Raw genomic sequence first — 26381 nt, 5'->3', positions numbered from 1 at the left:
CTAAAGAATAATACTTTAAGGAAAATGTTTTAATATATATTTTCCTTTTTATTTTTATGTTTAGCTCACATAATATAATTTAAATGTGTGCATTAAAGTGTCTGTAATAGAATAAACGTGTAAAAACGAATGTAGACATGAATAATTGCATTTCTATAACTTCCAAAACATTTCTACTTGAGGAGATGGCTGCGCTGTGGCTTCAATACAGCGCCCTCCTAGTCATCCAAGGTTTATAGACATGATTGGTCTGTTGTCCAGGGTTTATAGACATGATTGGTCTAGACCCAGACGGGGCTAGAATTTAGAATGAGCGATCTCAACTGTGATTAGCTCGTTGCAGTCCAAAGAGCACGCCTATTTTTTACTTGAAACAGCGGCGCTGGTTGGTTGCTAGAATGTTTATGTTTAAGCTGAGCCACCGGTAGTCTAGCTAGCATGTAAATACAACTAGGTAACGTTTTCACCGGCTATATTAACGTTTCAATTACATAGCTATAGCAAATTCGTCAATTTTATATAAGAAGACATAACGCCCTGTAAGTAACGTTAGCAAGTTAACGTAATCTAGCTATGCTAACAGTCTAACATGAACTTCTTTATACTAGGTAAATTGTAGTTAACGATTATGATAACAGATGAAATGTCAATAAGTATCATTGCTATAGCTAGCTAGATTACGTTAGTTCTGCCAGCAGGCTATAGCTATTTTTAGTAGAGAAACTGTGCAGTTGTGATTTGCATATTCATTTTGATAGTTTGGAGGCGCATGCACATTTTTTACTGGTAGATTGATTGTCGACCAAAGGCTGATCAACTGTCCTTTTTATGCTTCCAGGATCAGGATGAACATGTCAGCTGAGGGAAGGACCCTCCTCTCAACTATGTTACCAGGGAAGAAACCTATGCCCTCGAAGGCTGCTAAACATAACTCACTTACAGTGGCATCGAAGATAAAGACCAAGATTCTCAGTAAGTAGCGTACAGCATCCATCACTAAATTGATGTAAGAGGTGGATTACCTTTTAATTTGTAATAGTCTATTGTTGGTTAATGACAGATAACTTGGTAAGTCATACTGCATTATCATATGTTTATTTCAAATTTCTGTATTTTCTAGACACATCCTCGTTCTTCAAGGTCTCCCTGAAGACTAACAACAAGGCTCTGGCTCTGGCCTTGGTGGCTCAGAGGGAGAGAAGCAGACAGCTTGAAGTGGAAGCTGTGTGCCTACGGAAACAAGTGGAGTCTCTGAATTTTGACCTGGCTATTCGCAGATTCAAGCACAAACAACTGGTGGGTTAGAGAGGGACTCTGAGCTAATCTCTTTGAATAAAACATCGTGGGATCTAAATGTGGCTCCTTACCGGGACACTTATTTAGAGGTGTTCTTCGTAACAATATTGATCTATTTTCTCACAGACTTCAGTGTTAGTTTGACATACTAGCTTTAAGCACCAGCTGTCAGAGCAGCTCACAGATTACTGCACCTGTACATAGCCCATCTATAATTTAGCCCAAACAACTACCTCTCCCCCTACTGTATTTATTTATTTATTTTGCTCCTTTGCACCCCATTATTTCTATCTTTATTTTGCACATTCTTCCACTGCAAATCTACCATTCCAGTGTTTTACTTGCTATAATGTATTTACTTCGCCACCATGGCCTTTTTTTGCCTTTACCTCCCTTATCTCACCTCATTTGCTCACATTGTATATACTTATTTTTTTCTACTGTATTATTGACTGTATGTTTTACTCCATGTGTAACTCTGTTGTTGTATGTGTCGAACTGCTTTGCTTTATCTTGGTCAGGTCGCAATTGTAAATGAGAACTTGTTCTCAACTTGCCTACCTGGTTAAATAAAGGTGAAATTTAAAAAATAAAAGCATGGTAGTTGTTGAGAGGTAATAATGAGAAATATCATTTATTCAACTTCTATAGCGCTATTCATTACATAAATAAATCTCGTGCTGTAAAGCAACAACTAAAAACAATATCCTTTTACAGATTATAATCTTGAAAGACTTTCAACGCAACACTTTGGATAACTTGGAAAGGGCTGTGGACCTCTTCTCTGATAAAAATGTAAGTCCTCTTCCAGTATGTCCTCTGATTCTATGGTATCAGGTAAGTATAAGTAGCCTATGTTACGGTTTACTATGCTAAACAGGGCTCTATGCATTGCAACCATTTTACTCGCATATGCACCTAACAGTAGATGTGTGCGACCTGAAAAAGTCGAGTATGAGCACATGTGCAAGTTGTGATTTATAGCGAAATAAATTGCTACGTAGCTATTTTCAAAACTATTTCTGCCATTTTGTTTCATAACTGGTAGCTAATCATACAGGAAGGACTCTACATAGTTATTTATCTCACCTTGTGCGACAGCAACAGTATCTGCTCATACAGTAATATCTACCTCAGTGGTCTGGGGAGCAGCAACAGTGCCTGGGACCCTGTGGCACTGAGTGTGGTGCTGAAGGATTCATTTTTAGAAGTGCACAGGCATGAAGTTGGTTGAGTTTACCCAAAAGTCTATTAAAGTGTGACTTTCTTCTTGTGTTTCTTTGCTATTTACATCGTTTTGTTCACATGCTAGCTTGTTTTTCAAAGTTCGTTTGAGCTTTCTCAACTGTTAGGGAAGGGACGTTGGAGAATCAAATTTTGAATGGGAGTCCCACCATTACCACGGTAACGGCTCCTGCCCCGTAAAGGGGCAGCTGAAGGTTTTTGACTCACAAGTGAGTCAAATATTTGAGGGTACATTGTACTTGATTGAGCATGGAACGCCTGAAAAAACCTTTTATTCATGAACTTTTAGTTATTTCTTATGATAACACATATCTTATTATTCAAATACTTTCACCGTGCTCCTACTTTTTGTTGTTGTACTTTTTATTTAGGAGCATGTGCTCCTTGTAAAAAATGTCTGCGTAGAGCCCTGCTAAATTGTTTTTCTTTCTGACAAAGGATGCCCCTGAAGTATCTGAAGACCATAATAAGCCACCCCCCGATAAAAAAGAGGAACATGATCAGATGGAGAGGTAATAATGAGACTCCTATTCATGTTTGCTGTTACAGCAATACAGTTACTGTCTTATTGTCAATTATTTCTGTTCACACATTTCCCCCCCATTATTTATTTTCATTCTAGGGTTGCGGTTCAGATACCTCTTATCATAGCAGAGCAGTCCAGGGATTTGGTGTCCCCCTCGAAACAGACCAGCACGAGCCAAGAGGTTGTAGTAAATGACAGAAGAACCACATCCACAAAATCTTTTGGGACCCAAAGTAGGTCATCAGAGTCCAATGCCAGTAAAGGTAAGGGGGCTGGAGCATGGAGAATTCAGAACTACCCCACATTTTGGAATGCATGACCTTTCTGCATTAGGTTGGTTATTGAAGGTTTTCAGTAACTCACATTTATTCTTAACTTACAGACAGCAGTAATAAGATGGAGCAACAGGTGGACAATACTTTGAAATCGACCCAAAAGAGAACATCCCGACAATCTAGTAGCCTAAAAGATGAGGTGGAAAAGTGGTCAAAGATTTATTTTGACACTGGACTTGACCCTATCCCAGCAGTCTTGCCTTCTGTTGTCTCCACAACTAATATTCTACAGCCCTCTGGTACTGATAAAGTTGTGCACCATCCAAACAGCTTAAAGATGGAGACCACATTGGCGCTTGCAATAAAGGCCACTGTCGGGGAAGCAGAGAAGACCACCATCAATGACACAGAGATGGAGATAACTATTGGGGACAGCGCTGCTGAAATCGTTACAGTGGAGACCAAGCCCAAGAAAGCTGGTGGACCGAAGAAACTGAAGGTGCCAAAGACAAAAATCCCAGGTCTATTAGTGAAGGTTGGAAATAAGAACAGTGGGCCAACAGGTGTTGTTGAGAATCTAGAGGTGAAGAGCTCTGCTGTAAACGTGGAGCTGCCGACAGCGATACAAAAGGTGTTTTACGCAACACCACTACACACAGACAACCCTACAGCGGATGGTGTGGATGTAGAACACAGAGAAGAGGACTTCATAGAGAACTCAGCCAGTGAGATAGAATCCCTTGTTGCCCTCAGAAAGACTTATGTCACCTCTCGCATCACCAAACACAAAAAACCTACCCGAGAATCCCATAAAACAACACAAGATTTTCCAAAATCGTTTGACCCAAGAACAACTTTTGGAGTGCTTCTCCAATCCAAATCCCATCGAAGTGTATCACCTGACCCGTTTGAAGATGACTTTTTCGATGACCCTGAAGCTCAGAAGTCTGTATTTAAACTAGCCGGGTCAAACCCATTGGTCATAGATGCCACAGAGGACAAAGTCACTAAAACTAAAGGTCACAAGACATTTGTGATTTCTAATTTTGTGATTTCTAATGAGCCTACATCTAGAAAGGGCCAGAAGAAATCCAAAGAACGCAGGAAGACTAAAGCACAGCCTGTCATGGTGGACCGTGAATTACATATTGAAGCAGAAAAGGATCAATTCCTTCTGCCTCAATCTCTCATTGAAGAGGAGTCCCATTCTCCTGAAGGGTGCACAGCCTATGTAGACATGGATGCCACCCTGCATGAATACAGGGAATCACACAGCTCTTCCAGTGCTTCCAGACCTCGGTCCACTACACGGAGCAGTAAGAGACCCACCAGAGTGAAAGGCAGAGGGACGTTTGTGGTCTCGGTGAACAGGGACAGCTCCTTGGTGAACAGTACAATATTAGATGATGCTTGGGCTGAAAATCTGGCGTGCACTCCTACTACAGGGTATGACTCTGTTGCAGAAGAAGAGAAAGAAACGGTCAGGGAAGAAAGCATAGAGGAGCATCTGACTGGACCTCACCCAGATCACTGTCTAGCTGCTGGGCGCAAGACTACAGACTCTGGGATTGAAGAAACTCATGCCTCCTTTAAACGTCCATGGCTTGCTACCGAGGAACCTGCAAGGAATTCAGAGGGCCAAGAAAGCTTATGTGTTGAGGAAGAAATGCCCCCATGGGACATCGGTGACCCCATTTCAGTTGCTGCAGAGCAAAAGCCCAAGAAAGCCAGGAGAGTAGAGACTGCAAAATCAAGGATGAAGACTGATTCACAGAAGGGTTACTGTCTTGCCCCTGTGAAGGAAAGGAAAAAAAAGACTAAAATTAGCAGCACTAAAGGATTGGTGCCTGGGGGTGCAGGTTATATTTTGTCTAGTGAGACTCTGGATAGCCAGAGTAGTATCGGTGTATGCACTGCAGCACAAAATGCAGAAGTACAGCCTGTGGCGGATCCCAAATTTTTGCACGTCATCACACATTCTGCCACCGCTGAGGATAGCTGTGAAACTCATGAACGTTTGTCTTCACTTGAGGTCCTGAGTCCAGACTTCAAAGTCAGCAGCTTCAAGCCCCGGTCCAACCATGGCCCTAAACCGAGATGTAGAGCCACTTTTGTCATACCCAATAGTTTTAGCGATTCCACCAGAAACAGGAAGCACCACATTGTTCCTGACTCTTTGTCCCAGGATGATGGTGACACAAACAGCAGAACATCTAATGTGTCATTATCAACTGTTGAGACCAACACAGAAATTCCTGACAGTGGTGAGGGAGTACGTCAGAGCCTGAGGGAGCTGCTCATGGACCAGAGGCCTCCATGGGAGTCCTCTGTGGATGTCAGCTGTTCAAATGGAACTGGATTTGACACTCCAGCCTCAAGCCCTAAAAGGGTTGCTTCTTCTGCTCACAAGGTTGCTGTATATAAAGAGTCGGCTGAGGTTATGGCTGAAAGATCTCCAGGTACGAAGGATTTTATTGTTGACTTTATTTGTGTGAGATGTAGGTATTCTAATGGTTGTTTTATGTTTTACCAACAGTAGCAGAAAGAGCCCTGAAGCCACTAACCAACACCAACTGGACGGATGATGAAGACACAGGACGGGCCAGGCGACGGGGAGCTGCCGTTAGCTACAAGTTGCCACCCATCAACTGGTGAGGACTGCTCTGGAAATGATACTAAAGCTTACCTTTAGTAGTATGATATCAGTAGCTTGCACAGTGATCAGGTTGGTTTTACTAGTGGTCAGGTGGGTTCTACCAGGCTATGATACCAGCCCTTGATTATTCAACTGTTTCTTTCTTTTAACAGCAAAATGAGACGTGGAGATAAGTTCTCAGACACCAAGTACCTGAGTTCTCCCATTTTTAAAGCGAAGAAGAAGAAAAGACAACAACAGAAGAACACACATAAACCTGACAGTTTGGAGAACATACATTCAGTTAATTGACTTTATTCTGTGACATCTAATTTCATTCTTACACGTATTTCCAATGCTTTTATTGTTTTTCCCTTTGTTTTAATATAAGTTTACAAATAAAATGTCAATACATTTTAGGTTGAAAATCTTTTTGTTAATTTTTCACCCACTTTATTAGTCATGAAGGAATAAATAATTGAATAAGCCTGTAAGAAATACCAAATGTTTTGTTTTGTGACAGTAACAGATATGTGATACAGCCATACATTATCTGGATGGTGCAGTCAGTCACCTAAGGGTAAGTTGAACACCCTTACGCAATAGCTAGTTGCCTCTAATGGTTATTTAAAGTTGTTGCAATATGATTAGACGGAGCATGTTACAAAACAACTTTAATTATACCCTTTGGGGCAACTAGCTATTGCGTAAGGGTGTTCAACATCTAGCTAATCTATGGCTGGATCACATCATGGTTAAGTGCCGACCAACGCACCTCCTTATGTTTCTAAAATAATCTGGACCTGTATTGTTTGAGTGATTGACTGGAGGCCCTGTGTGAATTATTCAGAGTAGGCTGTTCACTTAGGAGGCTGTGGTTGTCTTTCTGCTCCCCTCGGTCTCTACTGTACACAGCCTTTCCACAAGCAGGTGTCCGTGGAAAACGGCTACCGTTTGCAGTGTGTCTTTTTGGTTGGTTTATTTACATGAAACACGTTTGTGATTTCGTGCTACGCTGACATTTGGAGTAGTACTGCAGTTTTTGGTTGTAACCATTGCTGATAATTCTGCATCATGTGGTAAGTACAGATTGCTTTACACCATGAATGTGTGTCTCTGTATTAAAAATATGACCAACTGTAATGTTATATGGATTTAGATTGCCAATTTGATCATGTAACTCAGATTTGAATGAGCACCCATTTTACCAGGCACATGCTACATAAAATGTTATGTAAATCAACAGTGACATATTTAGGTCAACATCTCATTTTGGAGACTAGTTGTGGGAAAAGGTTGTGAGGCCAAATCTTTGTCAGACAAAGTCTAGGCCTACTTCTAATCACCTTGCTTTTGCCTTGCTTTAGGCTGCACAATAATCGTCAGTGATTAAGGGTTTAGTAAAAACATTTGTCTTCTGCTGGATGTGAGTTTAATGGCTTGTATCACATTTCCTGGACCCTGTGTAGGGCCAGAGAGGTGCCAGGTTCAAGACTACCCTGTAGTCTGCACTATGTCTTACTGTAGTATATGATCCCCAGCTGAGGTCAGCAGTGGATACGCAAACAGACATGCAGTATCATAGTATATTTCTTTCAATCTCCATCCTTTATCTACTTTGTAACTTTCCTTTCCCCTATTTCTTACCCTGGTCCAATATCTGTTTGTGCTACCATGCCAACTCCTAGGCTCATTGTCAAGTACTTTGACGTTATATTTGCAAACCTAGTTTTGTGTAGGCTACAGGACCATCAAGGAGTTATCCCGCTGCAAGATTAGTGCTATCTCAGAGAAATGGAGACAAGACGACTGAGAAGAGACATTGAAGCCCTTCTGTGAGTTGCTTTTTGTGGATGATAAAATTATAGATTTAGAGGAATGGTGTGTGGGAAGAGGAAATTTAGTTGAAATGCCATTCTATTTCTTCAGGCGCTTGAAAGGGTTTTGTGTTTTGAACAGGGGAGATTACATTGGTCAGAAACTGAGAGAGAATGGCTTTGACCCCAAGGGGAAAGGATCCACTAGCATGCTGGATGACCTGGTAGGAATCTCAACACACATTGTTCTTGAGTGCACCATCCTCCACCAGGGGTTAATGTGGGATGTTATATACAGTTAAACGGTTGACTGTTTTTATGATTATTTCAACATTTATGCAAATCCTGTACTTAATGTGTCTACTTCCATCCAGGCCCATTATGACTTGGCCATAAGTGTTGCCCTTTGGTGGCTAGAGAAAGAGGAGCGACATGATGTGATGGACAGAGACATCGTGTAAGTACATTGAAACATTGACTTCCAAACACAATACCACTTGATTGTGTCCTCCCGAGTAACGTTATCTGCGACATGAAGACCTCTGCTAACTTCCTTATCTAATGCATTGGCTTTAGCTCTAAACCAGGTTACTGGAAATCCCTTTATGACAACTGATGGTATAAAAATGATTTTTATAAATAAAATTGGATTGATTGACTTTGTACCCTGTAGTGGAGTGGGCAGCCCAGGTTATAATGACCAGTACCCCAACCACCTGGAGAGAGAAGCCATGATCCTTTCTTCCTTCGCTGGGATGATCCTGGTGAGTAGTCTGGGTATTTAGGCGTACAGTATGCCAGGGGTTGTGAGTCTAGCACGGCTCAGTCTGTAGTCTTACTGACCCTTAGTAACCCTTGTAATCTAGAAGCGTTTGGCAGAGTTGGGAGTTTACTACCACGGCTCAGTCCAAAGTGTCAATGACCCTTAAGATAACCTCCCTTGTTACTACACAATGAATCACCAGTCTCCAAAGCCATGCTCCTCTGTTGCTAAACTTTTACTTAAGAAACGTTATACAGGTTTTGTATAATTTCCACCAGTAGTTTTGAAAGTAGTGCTCACGAGCCAAAACGGGTCTCCGAAAATGGTGTACTACGTCATCTATTTCGTATGATCCAGTATGTTAGGCTTGCAATTCGTACAATATGTTACAAATTTGTTGAGCTTAAGTTCCCGTTTAATCTCTAAATCAGCTGATACAGTATATTTCAAGCTGGGTAGCATTGCCTAGTTCATGATCTTTCTCTGGGTTGACCATGTGGTCCTTTTATGATTATTGTGATTTGTGTTATTAACTATATTCCCCTCTGCTCTAACCTCTGTTCTGTTGTCCTCTCTGCTCCAGAATAGCTTGCCTGTAAAAGACATTCTTGCCCTCTACACCACCAAACCATCTGCCGCTTATCCCCACCAGCACTCCAAGGTAGACTGAGTTTAGAATACTGCACATTTCTCTATCTGTTACTACAGCCTAGACTTGTCTGTGTGGGAAGGCAGTATTATGGGATATCATATATAACATACACTGAGTGTACAAAACATTAAAAACACCTCAGTGTATACTAAGTAAGTAGGCCAGCAGCCTCAGTGTAGTGTTATCTGGTCTATAATGATCATTTGCAGTGGTATAATGCAGTGCTGCTCTGTATATATATTCTGTAGGCCTATATGTACCACTGCATTATGAGACATTCATTAGAAGGTCTTAAAACAAAAATAGAAAAATGTATCTGATGACTGTCTCTACAGAGCGCCATTGTTCATCCCTTCACCTTGTCCTATCACCCGTTTGCCATGCTGGGCTCATTCAAGGCTGTGGACCACTCCAGAAAGCACAGTATGTCAGTGTGTGTTTGAGAGATGTGTGTGTTTATCCTACACTACCATTCGTTAAACGCATCGACTATGCCAGTCTCCCTCTACCTTGCTCACATGTGACTTGCCTTTCCTCACTTGTGTTTACGGTAGTCTATAGAACAAGTTATGTAGGAACCCTGACCAGTATTGGCTCGACCTTCTCTCTGATTATTTTCCTTCAGCCCAGAATTTGAAGCGATGGCTGTCTGTGCAGGGTAAACGAGGTGCTGCCCCTGATGGACCGAGGGCCTTGGTGCAGTCCTCCTCATCCACATCTAACTCCTTCCTCTGTGTGAGTGGCAATCATAGACATACACTCCCCTATGTATTTGGACAGTGAAGCTACTTTTTTTATCTGTTTCTTCATACATATCTGTTTTAATGTTTAGAAATGTATGCACTTTATGTATCTAGTCCCCACATTTGAAGGTGTCATAAGTATTTGGACACATTAACTTATAGTGTATTAAATTCAGTCAAAAGTCTAGTTTTTTGGTCACATATTCCGAGCAGGGTCGTTTCACGAAGAGTACCTTTTGTCTCCCTTTGATATTTTAAATAGAAATTGTGCACCAATATTGAATTTTAAAAGCCTGTTATATTAAATGGAGTGGCTTTTAATATAGACTACATGGAGAATCCAATAAATCATGCTAACCTCTCACCATTACCAATAACAGGGAAGTTTGTTCTTGGGGTATGATATTTATGCATCTGTAACTTTCTCACTCATCATTATTCATGATTCATTCATGATTATTCGTAATCATGGTAGCATCCACGTTAATGTAGAAGTATTCAGAAACATATTCTATTGTTATTTATCAACTGAGTGGTTTGAGCCCTAAATGCTCATTGGCTGACAGCCATGGTATATTTAAGTAATAAGGCACGAGGGGGTGTGGTATATGGCCAAAGCACCACGGCTAAGGGCTGTACTTATGCATGACGCATCGCAGAGTGCCTGGACACAGCCCTTAGCCGTGGTATATTGGCCACATACCAAAAACCCCTGAGGTGCCTTATTGCTATTATAAACTGGTAACCAACTTAATTTGACCAGTAAAAATAAATGTTTTGTCTTACCAATGGTATACGGTCTGATATACCACGTCTGTCAGCCAATCAGCATTCAGGGCTCTAAACACCCAGTTTATAACTGACCGAATACCACGGGTATGACACAACCTTTAATTTTACTCCTCTAATTATGTTGGTAACCAGTTTATAATAGCAATAAGGCACCTCGGGGGTTTGTTGCATTGTGCCTAAGAACAGCCCTTAGCCGTGGTATATTGGCCATATACCACACCCCCTCGTGCCTTATTGCTTAATTATAATAAAAGTGACTCCAAAATGACACACTACATAATTTACCATTCATTTCTATTGAGCACAACAAAATCCAAAACACAACCAAAACAAACTGCAAATGCATCCAACAAGTTTGTACTGTAGTCACAAGCTTGATGTAGTCATTGTGTGCTAGGAATATGGGACCAAATACTAAACTTTTGACTAAATGTAATACACTATAAGTGAATTTGTTCAAATACTTATGACACCTTTAAATGTGGGGACTAGATACATAAAGTGCTTTCATTTCTAAACGGTAAAACAGTATGAAACTACTGTCGCCTCATATGAAACATTTGATCTCAAATCCAAAATGCTGGAGTATAGAGCCAAATTAAAAGTTTTAGCTTCACTTTCCAAATAAATATGTAGGGGAGTGTAGACTTTACATTTAAAGCAGTTGCGAATTTGATCATTATTTCAACAAACATCCCAACCTTGTTATAAAGTTATAAAATACTGTTGGAATGGACTCTACTGCGTTCTTGTGTTTTTACCTAGACAACCTCTTTACTGTCCATGTTTTTTGTCCCCTACACAGGACAGTGGTGAGTCCTTGAAGGAACAAACAGAGCATTATGAAGTATCACAATAATCTCTACACGATTAAGGAAAGTCCTCTCCTCTTCTGTGTTACTACACCATTATTATATTGTTATTACAGGGTTATTCCTGTGTTATTACACTGTGGGTGAAATTTGTGATGTCCCTGTTATGAGCCTGCTACTACTGGGCCTTCACATTCAAGGAACCCTGGCCAATAGTAAGTATCAATCCTCCAGTGTGTTATCATATCACTAGGGGTTTCGTCTATATTTGGTTGTAGTTCAGACCATGTCCATCCATAAGGAATACAAATGTTTGACTACATCATATACATTACTGTACACACTTTACTGTACAATAAACCATCCACTGTCTGTAACAAAGTCGCCTAGTTAAATAAAGGTTAAATAAAAAAATACATATGTATATCAGTTATGTGACAATCAGGCATGTAGTGTTTAAGTGCAAATTATGGGGGGAATTCTGACCCGAGTTAAGCACGCCTAAATGGAACGTAATTCCCTTTTTCTGCATTTTTTTTTCTCTATGCATATTCTGACCTTGAGAATAGCATGCCAATCACCCGCTATTCTTTTGGGGTGGAGATCAAAGAAAGGAAGTTGTCAACATATACACTGTATTCTGACTTTGACTTAATTCCCTCATAATTCCAATTCCTTTACACGTGAGCAATCTGTCGGTTCCAAGTGGAACAACATCTACTTTTTCCGATAGAAATAACATAATTATCCATGCATGATAATTTACACTTTGATAAGAGCTATTGATAAAAGCTAGGTAAATTAGTAAACCGTTTGGATAAGAGGATTGTAAATGTAAATAACAATTGTTTTAGATCTAAAATATTTTACTTTGTGATCACTGGAGACATGTGAAACCAGTCATATGGCCTTATAATTTGCAGGGATGACATTTGGAGACGCAATCAAATGACAGTATAGCGCCAAACCTACCGAGTTGATTTATGATTTGTAGAATGTTTTAATTATATGCCCGGACTTTAAACTGTATTTTTTTAACAATTTATATCATGTAAAATATTAGCCACTATCTGGTAGCCACCGTCAGTAATACCCACATACATGTATAACTGTCACCTTAGTGTTTTTCTTACATTTTGCATCATTCCATTACATCTTTGGTTTACCTTTCTTTCTTCTGTCATGTTTATGTGGTTGTTCCTGTGGATCGCTAGGAATAGTGGATCATATTAGGCTAACGTATTACAAGTTGTGCAATAATTCGGGACATGTAGCCTTATGGAACGCAGATCATAAGTAGCAGTTTAAACCTTGTGCCTGGAGCACGATTCACGACGACTGGACCGTTGTCATCACAGTTCCGTGATTAGTGAGGATCATTAGGGTAGATTTTTAGACTACTATATAGACTACTGTTCAACACCTATTGTACACTTTTCTCACCTTTCAATATTTAATGGCTTGAACAATTGAATATGGTAACTTTCAGGATGAATCAAACCACTATACATTTAGTGTGTGAAGGCTCTCCAAACCAGTTTTTATTATTATTCAAAAATACTTTCCTACCCTAAATACTATGCAAGATCAGAATATTTTGTTAATCTACCAGTTGGTGATGAAAAGGAGACTAATATGTACATGGCTTTCTTTAATTGATCCCTAATATTCAGAAATTCTAGTGAGTCTGTCGAGAGAATTCTAATTAAAGGTACACCAGTAGATAAATCTACTGAAAACCCTATTGAATGAAATCGCCACGAGAAAATCTGTTGTCCAGCAGTTGGGAGGGTTTTCAGCAGTTGAATAAAATTAATGCTGCGTTCATATCATGTCGGAAACTGACATTTCTGACTTGCTAACCTAGGTGGAAGAGTTGGATCTTGAGTTTCCCACTTGGAAGGTACCAGAATCAACCAATGGGAAGCTCTACGCAAATAACTAATGTTCATTTTAACTGTGATGTCCCGAGTTTCCGACATGACGTGAACAAGCCATTATTCAGTGCGTGTAGGTGAATCACGCCTGCAAAGCCCATTAAGCACCTGCATAAGGTAAGTCTGAATACCATCTACTAAGAAGTGCCTAAGAAAGGTGTACATTTTCCCAATTCTGAATCGGGCCCTATGTGAATATGGAAGTATGGGATGGTGGAACGGGAGCCGGGATGTGGACATTAAATTAGGGTTAGGATTGAAATTATGGCTAGGGTTAGAGTTAAGCTGAGGTGTGGTCATTATGCTTGTGATAGGTGTTATGCTAGTGTTAGGATTGAGTTTATGGCATTGGCTAGAATTAAGGTTGAGATGTGGTGTGGCCTTGAAGCTAGGGTAAGGGTTGAGGACGAGGTTAGGATGGAGCCGGTTTGTGGAAATGAAATTAGGGTTGAGCCGGAGGTAGGTTGAGATACTACATGAACCCATATCTCACCCTCTCTGTCACCAGATCATTAGACAGACACTTGGTTGCTTTGCCTTTGTGATGACTTTGAACATTCTGTGTGGTAAACATTAATCCTGTTTTGGCGGATCAGTGGATAAATCTTTACAGTCTGATTGGACATAGAGAAAAAAAAGTGAGTGTCAGATCTGGTCAGTAATGTGCCCGCTAGGACTTTTAGCACTGATGAATCAGGGCTTTTAAATCTACTGTATGCCCAGGATCAAGACTTTGGCAGCGCAGCCAGGCCACCAAATCCCTGGTCATTAAAATAACAAATAAAGTGGGATCAGCCTATCTGTCGATAGAGGTTTATATAGTGGTCCCTGGGCCTGGTGAGCCAGACCATCACTCCTGTAGAGAACGGGCTCCAGGGAGATTTACCAGGATGAGTAAGGTAAGACCTTGGGAGGAGGGGACACTTTCACTATCTGTCTCTATATTGCATTGTAAGATAGTGGGCCGAACCAGTGTAGACTTCCTCCCAGTCCTCTGCTAACCGATTGCAACTTAACCCATGCATCATAGCAAACTACATTAGGTCAAAGTAAGGCGTCATGCCCATAGGGGGCACATGCAACATCAGATTTGTCCTGCTAAAAACAATTAGGCCTGCCTTTATTTGTTTGCTAGTTCTTTCTCTGTAATAGGCTACTACTAGCCACATAGCAATTGTATGAAGTTGGCTTTAGCTTGCCCAGATAGGTTCCCAACCTCACAACTAGCTACCCCTGAAATCATTTCAGGCTATCAATCAAGTTAGAGTAGCTAGGTTGATTAACTATCTTAGCTGGTATGCCTGCTGGCAAGGTTGGTATACTTTAGAAAAGCAACCAATAACTAAATGTACTGAATAATACTCACATTACTTTCAATCTTTTACCCAGATTTGAGCAGAGAAGAATATTTAGTTTCTTTAAACAAAATAACCACCAGTCAGGACGATGCAGACAGCTCAAGAGGTATGCTTAGATATGCATAAAAATAGACGTGATATATATATATATATATATATATTTATATATAATGAATCATTCATTCAAAATTCTCAGGATTTACGGCATGGCGCCCCTGGGTCTAACTGTCTCTGAACAGGACAGTAAGGCCACACATTTATTGTCATTACCTAGACTTTGATTATATGAGGAAACATTGGCATTGTGTTGAAATTGGTGATGTTGATTAGACAGAGGAAATTACACATCATATGCATGCATTTAACAACATATGACAGTTGAGTCCATTGTGGGGTTCAGGACCATGAAGTATATAAACCCTGGATTGCTGATTCTACATATTGGCCAATGAGAGGGTTTGAAGCCACCTGTTGACCATATTGGCACTCCCCAGGAGGGCAGTCCACCATAGGAATGAATGGAATTCCACAGTGTTTCAAGGACAAAATTACACGTATTTAAGTATTTTTTGTTGTGTGGACAGTAACATTAATAATCTAAAAAAAATATACTTTTATTTTTAGCTCACATAATATAATTTCAAAGTATGCATTAAGGTGTCTGTAATGGAATAATTGTGGCAAAAACAAATGTAGACAATAAATGCATTCTATAGCTTCCATAGATTTTTTACAATGGTGGGGGAGTGCCAAGATGGAGGCACTGTGGCTTCAACACAGCGTCCCCTATCAGTCATCTAGTGAATATATAAACAATTGGTTCAGTTGTATGCTACGGTCTTAAGTTGTGTGCTCTCCTGCCTCCCATTTTAACTACAGATAACTTTCTACGAGGACAGCAACTTCCAGGGGCGCTCTTATGAGTGCGATGCAGACTGCGCTGACATGCACCCCCATTTCAGCCGCTGTAACTCCATCAAGGTAGATAGCGGCTGCTGGGTGCTGTACGAGCGTCCCAACTACACAGGCTATCAGTACGTGCTGACCAGAGGGGAGTACCCAGAGTACCAGCACTGGATGGGATACAATGACAGCATCCGCTCCTGCCGTACCTTCTCCTATGTGAGCAACCTAATTGTCTTTGAGGTGTTGCCGTGTTACCTGGATACCCTGCCAGGCTGCTACTCCATTCAGGAATACTTCAGACATCAATCAAACGATGACAAAGTTTTGAATGTAGAATATTTTACCTATGGAGTGAATGGGTTTACCTTCTGATTGATGTGCGGTTATGAATGTTCAAATCCATTCTGAGGGCAGGTTGATAATGCAACACATTTGGGTTTCTTCTTTACAAAAAAACAGCAAATTCCTAGGTTCTGTGATGAGAACCTGATTGAGTGGGTGAATCTCCTTGGTAGGACATGACGGTTATTATATTGAATGACATGGAGCAACACAGTATCACAATACAGCAAGAATCTAGAATGTCCTGAACACCCTGATTCCTATCTCCCTTCCTGCAGACTAGCGGAGGCCCATACCGCATGCGCATCTATGAACGCCCCAACTTCCAGGGCCAGACGATGGAGTTCGCTGAGGACTGTGAGTCTGTCCAGGAACGCTTCCGCAGCCGTGACGTCTACTCCTGTAATGTTCTGGAGGGCTACTGGACCCTCTACGAACACCCCAACTACCGCGGCCGCCAGTACTTCATGAGGCCTGGAGAGTACAGGAAGTTTAGTGACTGGGGCGCCACATGCGCCACCACTGGCTCCTTCCGTAGGATCACCGAGTTTTAGATAAGAACACCTTCTCTGCCTCCCTAAACGCAGCTCGTCTCTAGGTGGCACTGGCTTGTCAATAGAAGAGTATGCCTATTCTAACACACAGGACTGTGTCGAAATATTTTATGAATTTGAAATAGATCTTTGGTCATTAATAAGTTACAAAGGTAACTCTGAATGAGTCTGAATAAATGCATCTATTGTGAATGTTTCTTGTGATACTTTTTTCAATAGGCTAGCTAAACAGTTTGGGTGAAGTTGAAACCAATTCACTGCAACACATACTGTAAAATGCAGTTTGGTGATAGGCCAGTAGTAAGGGAACCAGTTTCATATGGACGCAGTTTATATGGAAATCGTGTACTTACAGCATTGGGGGAGTGCCAAGATGGAGGCACTGTGGCTTCAACACAGCGCCCCTATTTGTGATCTAGTGTATATTTGAATCATTGGTTCAGGAGTATGCTATAGCCTTAAGTTATGTGCTCTCGCTCAGATCAAAGTAAGAGGAAAACAATTGATTTGCTAATGGCATATACAAAATATGCAAATCTGACATGTACAATAGAATGCAGCCCATTCTGATATCAAGTCTGCATACTCCTCTGATGACAGTGACATAGCACTCTTCCCGCACAGCTTTAGAGAGAAGGGTGGATGGATGGATGGCGGGCGGGCGAGGTCTGGGGGCTATTGGCTGCCTCTCTCCTATAGATGTGTTCACCCAGGTTTCTATGCCATAGATAGTGCCACACAGGGCAACACAGGATTACACTGTTAAAAACATACCACGTTGGCAAAGCTCCCAATTGGAAAAATGGGCCACACACAAAAGCATGGAATTTCGTGTGAGTTTTTATTGTTTTGAAAGGATCCTACTATGTATATGTAACACATATCACAGCAACACGTGTTTGGTATCTTCCTGTAAAGAGAGCTGTATACTCATCATATACAGTAAATGGCTATCAGATCTATCAATCAACATACCATCCAACCTAACATGCATAATCACAGATCAAATAGTTTTATAAGATCGTTATGAAGTATTTTGACTATACCAACAAAGTATAGCTATAATACATATCAACACTTAGTCCATCAACCTCAAGTGATTGAAATGCATACATTTGTGATGATTTGAGTACACAATATCAAATTAAATATGATGGCAAATTACTTAATTTCATAAAATTGCTTGCTAACTTGGGTCTGGTTTAGCAATTGTGATACTTTCTCTGACTGGCATCAGCTCATTGATCTTTCCAGTGCCTGCCTGTCAATGATGTGTGTGGCTTTTTCTGGACGCTAGGATCTGAACGCAGCCATCACCATGGTTGGACAAGAGTAGCAGAACTCCTGTATGTTGTGTTTGTGCTGACATGCTGGCATGACTGATTTGAATAACAACACATGCAGTGTTACCTTTCCTCCTAGTAGAATGTATATAAAGATAACTACCTCATTGGCCACCAGCACAGCAAGCAGAACGAGCAGCTCACCAACCAGACGCAAATATGATGGGAAAGGTTTGTATTTTAGGCCATTTTACATTTGCAGAAACTAAATATACAAGCACACATATGTTGTTATTTAGATTCATTTCATCATACAGTATATCTGTAGGCTGCCCATATCACATCTTTACTTTGTTATTTTTCCATAGATTTTCTTTTTAACGCTACTTCAAAAATGATCCCTGTTCTTCCATCAGATCATCTTCTACGAGGACAAGAACTTTGGTGGCCGTCACCATGAGTGCATGAGTGACTGCGCTGATCTTCACTCCATGTTCAACCGCTGCCAATCCATCAGGGTGGTGAGCGGTATGTTCATGATCTACGAGCGCCCCAACTTCATGGGACACCAGCATTTCCTGAGGAAGGGAGAGTACTCCGACTACATGCGCATGATGGGAATGAACGAATGTGTCAAGTCCTGCCGCATGATCCCCATGGTAAGGGAACTGTCCCATACCATTATTTCTCAAACACATATGATCTACTTACTCTATCACGGTGTATTTGAGAGTACTTACACATAATCTAGGTTTTGATCATAGTATATCACCAAACCATCTATGGGGGGTGTTATGTTATCCTTAGTGGTTAATCATCAAACAATTACATAATCAATCTTCAATTCCTTAAATCAGTTAGATTGCTAGCCTTTCTGTGAGCATCTAAATAGTCGTTTTTGTATTGACGTGTTAATTAACAATAAAGAAAAGTTATATTTAGAACACAGATGATCATGGAATATAACCCTGTTTTCTTTTCTGTCCCCTCCAGCACCGTGGTAACTTCAAGATGAGGCTGTACGACCGCTCTGACATGGGAGGCCAGATGATGGAGCTGGATGACGACTGCCCCAACTGTATGGACCGTTTCCGTATGTCCGACTTCAACTCCTGCAACGTGATGGACGGCCAATGGCTGATGTACGATCAGGCCAACTATAGAGGACGCCACTACTACCTGAGGCCCGGCCAGTACCGTAGATACAACGACTGGGGAGGCATGAGCTCCAAGATCGGCTCAATCAGGCGCATTATGGACCTCTAAAGAAGGAAGGGTCCTTGTAAAATGTCTACTTTATGCCTTGTTTCACACACTGAATAAAATGGTGTCAGTGCTCAAGTGTTTTCAGTTTTGTTCTTGCTCTCTGAGCATTGCAGGCCTGCTCTCCAGTGTGGATGTTAGCAGCAGGGGTGGCACCACGATACCTGACATCCTCGCTCTGCTTAGAGGGATCAATAAAGCTATTGCAGTATTGGTATTGATCAAACAGGAGTCAAAGCGTGATCTCTATTATACTGTACTTGATCATTCATGCTCTACCCTCATTACTGTTTAGTGTTAAGCAAACAAACAAGTTTCAGTGCTCAAAGCGGTCTAAAGGCCAGTGATTTATGAGAAAATTATACTCTGAGATGGCTTGAAAACACAAAGGCCATTCAACTGAAAAGTTTATCCTCCTTAATGGAATTACCATACTATACTCGATATTGTGCATTTATGGCTGCTGCGCAGAGTTACACATCCACAGATAAATGCATTCAAAAAGCCCTTTCTAATGTAACAAGGTACTATGTGGCTATCTCTACTGGGCCTCATAGACGTCAGGACCTCCCTGCTTCCACTGGAGGCCAAGGGTGCAGATATGTGAAGCCTATAGAGCTAAATATTTGAAGGGCCAGAACTATCTTGTCTGTCTCATATGTCTGATTACATACTACCTAGTAGCGAGTTGTGTTGTCATGCTACTGGAGAACATATTATGTTGGAGAATAGTACGTATAAGAACAATTTCTTACAAATAACTGAATCGAACAAAGAAATCAGAGGTATGTATAGATAGTAAGGATCGGTTGAAGGATTTGATTGGAAGCATACTCTCCTATATAACTGAAACAATAATTTAAATTTTTTTCAAATAACATACGAATGTCACTCACATCAAGTTTATATTTTGAGACATGCATTTGTAAACATACATCATCACTTGTATTTCAATTTCAACATCATTCTTTAGTCTTCATATTTGATATTTAATGTATAAAATATTTAATAATTACATTTAATTTAAGAAAATTCAACATTAAATAATATGTTTTAAGTGCCAAGCTACATAGACAGACAATTTGCGATTTTTGTAACTGCATTTAAAATAGGATCTCCCACTGTAGTCCTATTTCTATACTGAGGGTGGCAAAATAATACCAAGTACAGATAATAACATACATACAAATACATTTTTTTTTTAGATTACCTATACTGAAAAAACCTATACTGTCATATACTATATACTGAAAAAACATATACTATCATATACTATATACTGAAATAACCTATACTGTCATATGCTATATACTGCAAAAAATCTATACTGTCATATACTATATACTGAAAAAAATCTATTCTGTCATATACTATATACTGAAAAAAAATCTAAACTGTCAAATACTATATCCTGAAAAAAACCTATACTGTCATATACTATATACTGAAAAAATCTATACTGTCAAATACTATATACTGAAAAAATCTATACTGTCATATACTATAATCAGAAAAAAACCTATACTGTCATATACTATATACTGAAAAAAATATGTGTGATAGATTCCACCCATCCCAAATAGTTCAGTTCAAGCCATTCATGAAAGTATAGTTATGTAGAGTGGAGACATTGGAAAGCACATCACATTTCAATTGGAAGAAAAGCAGAAACATAAAAAAAGGTGAAAAAGACAAAACAGACAAATCTTTCCTTGTGTGAATCCCACTTATTGTATTATTGTCTCGTTATATCATGGTAAGATGTATGGGATATTCACTATAAGATTAACCTCTCTAGTCTATCATTAAAACATTTTGACAAAGAGGTGTCTATACCCCGGGTTTACTTAGTGTAATGGTTGTGATTACAAAATGTGTAATTCATGAAATATTCACAAAAATGCATTGATTAACATAATATATTTAAAAGAGAAATGTATATTTCATAAAGTAATTAAAATAATTATAACATTAATTATAACATTATAACAGTAACATTAAAATAATTATATCTAATGGCTGGCACGAAATCTAAAAGAAAGAAACACTGCAGGAGCTACGATTACCAAACCAACCAATGGATACCTTGTCATGCATTGCCATATTTGAGTACATACAATATAAAGCTACATGATCTCTTGGTTATAGCCAAATGCTACCATAACCTGTCCATTTGGGAAAACGTGTTCCCAACCTTTTCTCCTCCCCTTTGACCTCTTCAGGACGACACAATGGCACTATGTGCAAAAAGACCACTGGGTATTACAATATGAATGGCACATGCAGAGTCTGCAATTCATGTTCACTATATATGTGACAGGTGGAGTCTTCAAAGGGCTGGGCAGACCACACTGACAAGGCGCAACAAGCCCAGCTACCATGGGGAAGGTAAACCTTCGAAACAGCTATGAGGGAATAGTAAAAAGGGTGTTGATGGCAATATCAATATCAATCAGGCATTCCCATTGAATTCATGTGGGTGTTTTTGTGTTCTGGTATTCTTGTACCACCAATGATTAGAATCGAAAGGATTAAGCTTATCCTTGATCAATTAATCTTTGTATTAATCTTTGATCAATCTTCAATGTTCTGTCTTTATGAATATTAACAACATGATATAAACTTTATGCCCAGATCATCTTCTACGAAGACAAGGACTATGGTGGCCGTCACTTTGAATGCAATGGTGACTGCACCGACATGCTCGGCCTTCTCAGCCGGTGTAACTCCATCAAGGTGACATGTGGGTGCTTCATGATCTATGAGAAGCCCAACTACACTGGCCACCAGTACTACCTGTGTCGAGGAGAGTATCCTGACTACAATCGTTGGATGGGCACAAATGACAACATCAACTCATGCCACATCCTCTCCTCGGTGAGCTCTCTGTTTGTATGACTGCCATTACAAAAATTAAGTTAATAAATGTGTATTCATAAACAGTTTATCAAAAGTTCATGAATATACAGTATATTGCTCCAGTTAACCGTTTCCTGAAATAAAAGCAAAACATTTACTTGCATTCTATGTTTATTTCACTTTCACATAGTACAAATAGTACATTCGCTATAAAAGTATGTTCAGATGTATACATAGTGGAATCTATATATATCTCACTCTCAAAAAGTAAACTTGGAGCATTCTAATTTGGGGCATAAATTATGCAAATGATAAAGTGTGGAATTCTACATAAACATGCTCCTGAGATATCATTGCTATATTCTTGAAGGGTTTTAATATTGTGATTAAAAGTCACGTAATACATTTGTAACAAGTTGGTGCAGGTGTGTGTGTGTGTAGGGGTGGGGGTGTGTAACCATACTGACTTGTAATGCTCCTCTGATTATCAGATAAAGATAGAAGTTCTAAGATGGAACAATTTTAATGTTTTTTTCACCTTCTCAAATCAATAACAGGTGCCTGGATCCTACAACATGCGTCTCTTTGAGAGAATAGAGTATGGTGGCCAGATAATGGATCTGATGGATGACTGTCCCAGCGTCATGGATCGTTTCCACATCAATGACATTTTCTCTTGCAATGTGAAAGGAGGAAACTGGCTGTTCTACGAGCACCCAAACTACAGGGGAAGGATGTACCTTATAAAGCCTGGGTATTACAGGAGATTCAGCGAATGGGGCGGCAAGAGTGCCAGAGTGGGTTCTATTCGACGAATCATGGACTACTAAACATACCCTCCTATCAATGAATCGGACGTTGTGGCTAGCATCTCTGCAGATAGCTAGGACTCATGGTGGGACAATAACTCAATCACTCAAGTCAAGAGATTGTATACCCCACTCTCGCTGCACGTTAATGGATAATCTAATTTCCTGTTATTGGTATAAAACACAAACATAAAAGTATAGAGAAGGTGAAAATGAAATCAGAGAAGATGTCGAACAAACCTCAACGACATGATGGGATAAAGAAGTTCCAAGGAGAGACAACTGATTACAAAGCCTATGGGCAAAAATTATACTTTTAAATTGGAATGACAAAAACAAAGAGGACCACACTTCACAATTTTAAAATATTCATCCGAAGAGGAGTAGCAAGGATTCGACCAAAATGCAGCGTTGTCATAGGACATAATGAATTTATTGAACAAGACAAAAACGAACTATACTTGAATAACTAACAAAATAATAAACGACGTAGACAGACCTGGACATGCGAACTTACATACAACAAAGAACTCACGAACAGGAAAAATGACTACACAAAAGAACGAACGTACAAACAAACCGAGACAGTCCCGTGTGGCGCGACAAACACAGACACAGGAGACAACCACCCACAACAATCAATGTGAAAACACCTACCTTAATATGGCTCTCAATCAGAGGAAATGAAAACCACCTGCCTCTAATTGAGAGCCATATCAGGTCACCCTTTAACCAACATAGAAACACATAACATAGACTACCCACCCAACCTCACGCCCTGACCGTCAAACACATACAAAATAGCAGAAAACCGGTCAGGAACGTGACAAATATTGTATTGTTATGGCATGTTCAGCTGATCAGGTTCTTCATTTTTTTGAATATTTTCACTTTGATGTAATATTGACACTTGTATATGATGGACCAATACTTATCAATGATGATCACTGACTATATCATTTGATCACATTCAGTCTGCAAATGGTAGCAAGTCTCTGGCTCTGTTCTTGACCAATGACTCAGTGTTACAATAAACAAATGGAAACATGGAACTCTGATATTCTAGTAATTAACTTTTCAATAATCCCACCACAATTACCAGATGGCATATCACACAATTAAAATATCTGCCAGATATGAGTTTATTATAGAGATGCATATTCTGATCGCTCTATTGATTGGCTATTTATCTTACTGATATATTTGTCAGGGACCATGCAAAACAATTGGTTCACCAAATTTGAGCTATCTAGCTCATTTTCATTTGCAGCCCTTATGCATTGTAACCTTGACTTTATGAAACAGTGAATTATAAAGCAAAGGTGTCCATGCATGGCTTCTCAATATCAAGGACAGGTAAGACCATGTTGGTAAAGGTAGATCTATGTCTTATGTGGGCCTTGTTCATCGCTCTGATTAGATGCAGTATACAACACATATGCTACTGTAAATTGATAATTACCATGTATTTATTTGAAAAAGATTTAATTCTATGAATAAACTAGGCTAAGTGGATTCTTAAAAAGTTCAAAGAAATACTACTAGTTTTTCATTTCATGGCCATGTATTGGCACTCTAACATGTAGCTGGCTACCACTGTATAATGAATATGGTGTTGATGGGTTTTGCTGATGCTGTGCAGTGTACTGTATCAGTCTGGTATACAGTAGTGTTTTCTGAGAATTGTGATGAACATGGGGGAGAGAACAATAACTGGTTACGCACAGCCATCTATACATAAACAGATTTCTTTCACACACCACCATTGACACACTATGACTGAGGGATATATTTGAATGACAATACTTTGTGCTGTGCAATCACACAGCTGCCCTGTGTGTGGGATTTAAAAAAATAAAAGACAGTGCTGGATTGAGGGACATTGAGCATTGAGCCGTCACCCCCATCCACCGCCAACATGACTATGGGAAAGGTAAGGAAGAAAGCCATGGTTTTACAACTTTTCAGATTTGTTTGCATTAAAACAGAACAGTTTCACAGTAATATTTTATAGTATTTAATAAATGTTACATGTACAGTTTCTACAAATACATAAAATAATGCTAGTTTAGCAGACAGATCTCATGCAGTTCAGCAACAGTAGTCCTGTAGATCTAGGGATAATGATGTTCTGTGATGTGATTGGTTGCAGATCATCTTTTACGAAGACAGGAACTTCCAGGGTCCCTCTCATGAGTGCAGCAGCGACTGTGCCGACCTGCACTCCTACTTCAACCGCTGCAACTCCATCAAAGTTGAGAGCGGATGTTTCATGGTCTACGAGCGCCCCAACTACATGGGAAACCAGTACTTTGTGAGGAGGGGCGAGTACCCAGATAACCAGCGAATGATTGGCATCAATGACTGCATCAGGTCCTGCCGTATGATCCCCATGGTGAGTGAGGTTCGAAATACAAATAATGCAAATACAAGTAAAACAAATACAAGTAAAACAAATACAAGTAAAACAAATACAAGTAGCACAAATACAAGTAATACATGTAATACATCTAGAGCCAACATGTTGTACTGTGGGTTGAAGGAAAGTAACAGTTTATCAATGAATTATGCAAATATATGGCATACATTTTGTTTTATAGCAGAGCCAAAGTCATAACCAGATACATTTGAATTCTGTAATTGTATTTAACTATGTAATAACTATGCGGTAACTATGTAATAACTATGCAGTTATTGTCTAATAACTATGTAACATCCATTTGATCCCGTTACAGCACCGTGGCCAGTACAGAATGAGAATGTACGATCGTCCTGACATGGGCGGCCAGATGAACGAGCTGAGCGACGACTGCCCCAACGTCCAGGACCGTTTCCGTATGTCCGACGTCAACTCCTGCAACGTGATGGATGGCCACTGGCTGATGTACGACCAGCCCAACTACAAGGGAAGGCAGTACTATGTGAGGCCCGGCGAGTACAGGAAGTTCAACGACTGGGGAGGATTGAGCCCCAAGATCGGCTCCCTCAGAAGGATCACTGACTTCAACTGAACTAGAGCTCCAATTTGAACTATCAACTGTCACTCTAGTCTACAATAAACTTTGATTCGTAATAAAAAAAACTCAGTTTTATGTCTTCCACTTCTCTTTGAGAAGGTTATTGGTATCTTCTCAGAACTCAACCCCATTGCTAGAAACCCTCACTGATAATTCATGCAAAGTTTGTTGATTTCAATAAACCTCTTCATGCAGTCCAAATACGCTTCTTGATACAGCATTTGAGATATATTATTTATCTTGTTCTACAGTAGGCTGCAGATATCTAAACCCTACACAAATCAGTACAGCACCACAGCCATGAATGTTCCTTGTTACATGTCAAAACACCTAATCATTACTAGAATATATATTTTTCATATCAAAAAGTAGAGATTAATCACCAAACCCCACATTATACGTGAGAAAATAAATTTTGTTACAGCTATCGCTCTTACTTTGGCCTTGTGTGTTTTGGCCTGTTAAGCAGATAAAGCATGAATCCGCTCTCTCACTGT

General features: G+C 39.9%; 3 protein-coding genes and 1 pseudogene across 3 annotated transcripts; all 4 read left to right on the top strand.

The window, feature by feature from the left end:
* Positions 1 to 368: 368 nt before the first annotated feature.
* sgo2 (shugoshin 2) lies at positions 369 to 6396 on the top strand. Its single transcript, XM_055878465.1, has 9 exons — positions 369 to 539; positions 839 to 972; positions 1121 to 1296; positions 2014 to 2091; positions 2980 to 3053; positions 3164 to 3330; positions 3450 to 5801; positions 5879 to 5993; positions 6151 to 6396. Exons 2-9 carry the CDS (start codon positions 846 to 848, stop codon positions 6287 to 6289), a joined length of 3228 nt encoding a protein of 1075 aa, XP_055734440.1. The 5' UTR covers positions 369 to 539; positions 839 to 845; the 3' UTR covers positions 6290 to 6396.
* A 105-nt stretch (positions 6397 to 6501) lies between these two features.
* Positions 6502 to 15040, top strand: LOC129821141 (uncharacterized protein C2orf80-like). Its single transcript, XM_055878477.1, has 8 exons — positions 6502 to 7812; positions 7937 to 8018; positions 8169 to 8251; positions 8468 to 8558; positions 9141 to 9218; positions 9545 to 9632; positions 9835 to 9944; positions 11550 to 15040. The coding sequence occupies exons 1-8, from the start codon at positions 7772 to 7774 to the stop codon at positions 11601 to 11603; spliced, it is 627 nt and encodes a 208-aa protein (XP_055734452.1). The 5' UTR covers positions 6502 to 7771; the 3' UTR covers positions 11604 to 15040.
* Positions 14384 to 19277, top strand: LOC129821479 (beta/gamma crystallin domain-containing protein 2-like). The gene is made up of 6 exons (XM_055879163.1): positions 14384 to 14392; positions 15731 to 15973; positions 16378 to 16651; positions 18115 to 18167; positions 18353 to 18595; positions 18930 to 19277. Exons 1-6 carry the CDS (start codon positions 14384 to 14386, stop codon positions 19200 to 19202), a joined length of 1095 nt encoding a protein of 364 aa, XP_055735138.1. The 3' UTR covers positions 19203 to 19277.
* Positions 19278 to 21578: 2301 nt separating this feature from the next.
* On the top strand, positions 21579 to 25878 carry LOC129821145 (beta/gamma crystallin domain-containing protein 1-like; annotated as a pseudogene).
* Positions 25879 to 26381: the final 503 nt, after the last annotated feature.

This window comes from Salvelinus fontinalis, chromosome 23 (assembly GCF_029448725.1).
Source record: "Salvelinus fontinalis isolate EN_2023a chromosome 23, ASM2944872v1, whole genome shotgun sequence".
In the NCBI taxonomy this organism is placed as follows: domain Eukaryota; kingdom Metazoa; phylum Chordata; class Actinopteri; order Salmoniformes; family Salmonidae; genus Salvelinus; species Salvelinus fontinalis.
This window is presented reverse-complemented; position numbering and strand designations above follow the sequence as displayed.